The sequence below is a fragment of the Carassius gibelio genome, chromosome A8, assembly GCF_023724105.1.
Source record: "Carassius gibelio isolate Cgi1373 ecotype wild population from Czech Republic chromosome A8, carGib1.2-hapl.c, whole genome shotgun sequence".
In the NCBI taxonomy this organism is placed as follows: domain Eukaryota; kingdom Metazoa; phylum Chordata; class Actinopteri; order Cypriniformes; family Cyprinidae; genus Carassius; species Carassius gibelio.
In genome coordinates, this window is record NC_068378.1 from 48,043 (window position 1) to 52,703 (window position 4,661).

The 4,661-nt window shown below is 36.2% G+C and overlaps 1 protein-coding gene across 1 annotated transcript in view; it reads right to left on the bottom strand.

Annotated features, from left to right (window-relative positions):
• Nucleotides 1-42: 42 nt before the first annotated feature.
• Nucleotides 43-4,661, bottom strand: part of LOC128018149 (E3 ubiquitin-protein ligase HACE1) — a 16,193-nt gene continuing 11,574 nt past the window's right edge. Inside the window, exons 8-12 of the mRNA XM_052603503.1 lie at nt 2,949-3,045; nt 2,771-2,872; nt 2,570-2,676; nt 2,334-2,484; nt 43-683 (exon numbers count right to left, since the gene is read on the bottom strand). Coding sequence (XP_052459463.1) covers nt 372-683; nt 2,334-2,484; nt 2,570-2,676; nt 2,771-2,872; nt 2,949-3,045 — 769 coding nt within the window. The 3' untranslated portion in view covers nt 43-371. The remainder of the gene's footprint in view (nt 684-2,333; nt 2,485-2,569; nt 2,677-2,770; nt 2,873-2,948; nt 3,046-4,661) is intronic.

Genomic DNA, 4,661 nt, shown 5'->3' on the forward strand with positions numbered 1-4,661 from the left:
ATTTTCTTACACCCCTAGGATAAACGTGCATTTGTAATATTTTGCTCGATGCGCCCTGTTGTGGCCTGAGGAATGAAGTCAAAAGCTTTTCTTCACTCTAACTGAAATTATGCATTTTCAATTTAATCAAAAAATGGTAAATTCAAATATAATATAATTTTTTTAAATAATTATAAAACATTTGAATGTCGTTTTTCAGCCATTTTTACAGCCCTACAGTTCTTTCAATGAATCACTGGCTGACTCAGTGATCAGACATAAAACAGCTAAATTGACCTGTTTCCCTTACACATTAATAAGCAACTAGTTAATAGTAAGAACTGGTCCCTATCCTGAAGTGTTACCAAAACGTTTAAGTTTGAGGTCAGTCGTTACCCGTGTGGCATCTGACAGGAACAGCACATGTAGAAGGCCTGGATCACAGCGCTCAGGCGATTGGCTATCATAGAGATGACATCCTGACCATCGGCGTAGCCCTCCGGCGTCTTCATCACGGACTTGGCGTCCAGCAACAGAGGGGGATTTTCGCTGGAAACAGAAGGGTCGACCTCCTGCTTTTTCAAGAAGAGTGATGCAATGTCGTTTCCTGAGGAGGAGGTTGTTGCGTCTGTGCTCTCTTTATCCAGCTCGGTGGAGATGAGGACCAGCCATTCATCAAGAGAGTGCCACAACAGCTCCATAGGCTAGACAGCAACACGAGAAAACATCACTTCAATACAGATGTGCTGTACAAGACCAGAGAAGGCTCTGCTTTGTGAGAGGTATTTCCAATTGCGAGAGACTATTCCATTCTATGGCAGCCTGTTTGCTCATCTGCACTGTTGGGAACGTTACTAGTAAAAAGTAATTTGTTATAGTTACTCACTACTTGTTCCAAAAAGTAACTGAGTTAGTAACTGAATTACTCTATAATAAAAGTAACTCGTTACCAGGAAAGTAACTATTTGCGTTACTGTAAAAAAAATAAAAAAATAAAGTTGCTATATGTGAAATAAAAAGAATGTTTTGAGCAGTTTTCACAAGTCAGTTAAAATGAGTAGAACAGACAGGTGTTCGTACATAACTTTCAATATTTATTGCACGTCAACAGACAGCAAGAGTTTCATTCAGCACTTCAAGTATTATCTTTGTAAGAAAAGTTGTTTTGGCCACTAGCTTTGTAGATGCGTGTGTATCACATTACATGTACACATTACATACACTTTCTTGCCTTTGACCACAATTAATTTAAAGTAGTGCTTATATCTCCACCTTGAAAATGGCAACTTTACATTGGATTGCTCCTGACTCGCCATTTCTGCTGCTGCTGCGAATCTCTCTTTAGCTGTTGCGTGCGTGCGCGCACATTTACGTGCATGCGTGTTTAACGTCCAGTAATGTTAACAGCGTTGTAACGACGGGAAAAGTAATTAGTTAGATTACCCCGTTACTGAAAAAAAACCGTCGTTACCTAACGCCGTTCTTTTAAACGGCGTTATTCCAAACACTGCTCATCTGTGCAGTGTTTGACACTAGGGTGATGTGATGTATTGATATTTAGAAATACACTCTCTAGTCTATGACATTGTAAATATCTGTCTTATTGGACTTATTTGAATCCTTGTCTCATGACTTGATTGATGAGCAAATAAATTATTATAGTCAAAGTTAAATAAACTATTTTCACAGTCTCATTAGTTACTGTGTTTAACTGCATTTGGAAATAACATTTCTGGCCATTTTCAAACAAAAGTTGGCTTTTTGTATGTATGTATGTTTTTCTTTTCATTTTGTTCCATAATTTAAAAGAATTAAAGTTTTAATTTATGTAAAATAAAATTAAAAAAGACTCACCAAAAATATTTACTATTATTTATTTTTAAAAGCATCTTATATCCTTGCAAACAAACCTTTGATAATGCTTTTTAGTGGCAAAATATATCCATTATAGACCACCCTAGAGACCATCATAAATCATAATTTTAAATTATATGTTTAAAGTTCATATTTTTTTATGATAGATTTTCAGATTTTAATATTGAGTGTAAATTCTTGGTCTGGGATAAAAAAAAAATAAATAAATCTATATATAAAATACATTTGAAATGTAGTGAAATAAACGATGGATGTCCAAAGAAAGTTTTTAATATCACTATCATTAAACACAAATAATAATGCTAAAATATGGTAGGTTTACTAATGAAACCATGGAACATGGACCATAGTTTTTCTGTACATCTGTCTTTTAAGCTTTCAGTCTATGGTGCTCAATCTGTCACTTGTCCATTGATCAAATGTATGCTACAAGAATCAAACATTGACAAAGACTCGTTGGCAATGCAATCCCCACTGACCTTAAAAACCTGGTTACGTGGTGTCTTGTTTCCGTTGTAACCCATGTCATTCCCGTTATTTGGGGAGGACGGCCCAAGACAGAACACATGACAGAAGATCCGGACAATTCGGAGCAGACTCTTTGTTTGGACCTCAAAGTTACTGGACAAACTAATGGAAACAGAATGAGAAATAGATTTGCGTAAAGTTCTACATCATACAATTTCTCAAGAAAGATGGATATCATGAGACGCACCTAAGCAGTTTATGTCCGTTTGTGGTGGCCAACTCAGCCAAGCTGGTCAACATCCTTTGGTAGCTGGAGTCACTCTGCTGTGAAACATATTCTAGAACCTGCCTTAGCTTAAAAAAATACAAATAATAATATTCAACATGTAAAAAGACTCTTATGTACATAAACTCATCAAAAAACATATATAAGAAAAATAGGTCGTACCATGTTTTCTTTAAAATCATCATTCTGGGTCATCTGTATCAGTGTCTGAAACAGTCTGCTATGGTGCTGGATCAGAATTTCACATGTTTCACCATAACCGCCCTAAAAGTAGTTATACATGAGCTTTAGTATCCTGCATACTGAGTGAGTGAATAGAATATAGGTGTGCTGCATTCACCTGCACACACAGGTCAAGCGGTGTAACCCCATTCTTGTCTGGCAAATACTTGGCACCCCTGAGGAGCAGTATCTGTGCGGTGTCCCTCTGACCATGACTGCAATACAATGATAAAAGCTTGTAAATTGCATGCATATCAATATCTTCCATCCATGTGTGAACAAGTTTAGATCCCACTTCTGTTCTGGATCAAGTTCAAGCCCCAGGGCACTATCATACACACTGCGCAATGTGATGCAAGGCGCATCGCAAGTGTGTTTGCTAGTTTCAGTCCGGCGCCATTCACATTTTCCCGTCCAGCGCCACGTCATTTAATTAGCAAATGCATTTGCGCCCATTTGTGAGCCCATGGGCGTGCTGGTCTAAAAAAGAGGTGTGTTTAGGCGCATTGCTGGTGCATTGCTATTTTAAGGAGCTGAAAACAGACTGCGCCAAAGACCAGCTCAAACCTGATCTAATGTCTAATGTCAATGGTGCATTATTTTTTTGTTTTTTAAAGAATGCTGTTAGAAAATGCGCCTCTGGGTGGGTCCACAGTGTGCGTTGACTGCTTATTACACACAGGGATGCACATCACACAAACAAGTCAAATATTAAAAACAAAAGGATTACAGTGTAAAAGAATATTATTGTGTAGGCTACATAAATATAAAAATGTAATGATGAATAGTCATAGCGTGTATTACAATTAAGCTACCTATTTGCAATTCAGATTATTACTAATAATGATGATTGAAATTCTACTTCATCCCACACCTTCTTCACCTCAGGAAGCTTTGGTGGTTTCCTGCTTGTCCTGTAGACGATCTGCTCGTGTGCTTTAACTTTGCGCACAAGCAGACAACCCATTCCAGAAATGCACCGTTTTTCCGTCATTAAAATAGCAAAAGTGGATTTGGACACGCCCTGAGTGCACCTGAGCTGTGCGCTTTAAACTTTGCGTTTAGATGGTTAAAATAAAATAGGGCCCCTATTTTAAAAATAAAAATAGTTTGAGGTCCTTTCCCAATCCCTTCTGTTGCTTCCCGCTTCTTTCCACCATTATATTAAGGCAAAAGTCCTCAACTAAAATGATTTGGATGTAGCACACATCTTGCATTCAAAGACCAATATTACTGAAAGACCATACAATCTTCAGCAACAGTAACATTAAAACATGTATTAGGCTTAATATTAAGAAATGTGCATTATGCGCAAGTGGTACTTAAAATAAAGTTTAATTATAATTGCTATATCTTTATGTCTTGAGCGATATGTCACAAATTCTTTATATATATATATATATATATGTATATATTAGGGGTGTAACAGTTCACAAAATTCATGGTTTGGTTCGATAGGATACACTGGTTTCAAGGTTCGGTTCGGTACGGTTCGGTAAGTTTTAGATATAGATAAATGAAAAAATTGGCAGATAAATTTCCTTGATTTTTAAAAAAACATTTATTTATTAAAACTAACAAAGTATTTTATTTTATTTTTTACATTGAACAATGATGGAGCTATTCTTTACCCATCTTCTATGGTGTTTTCTTAGCAGCATACTGTATAAAACAAAACAGCTCCCTATAAAAACAAATATGAAAATGTTATATTGTTGTAGTAGTTATGAACAAATACAAAGATGTAACTTTTTATATGGAACTCTATAACTCTTTATATTGAGTGTGTTTTTACTCAATTGGTTCTTTATAGGGCTTATGTTTTTTTTGA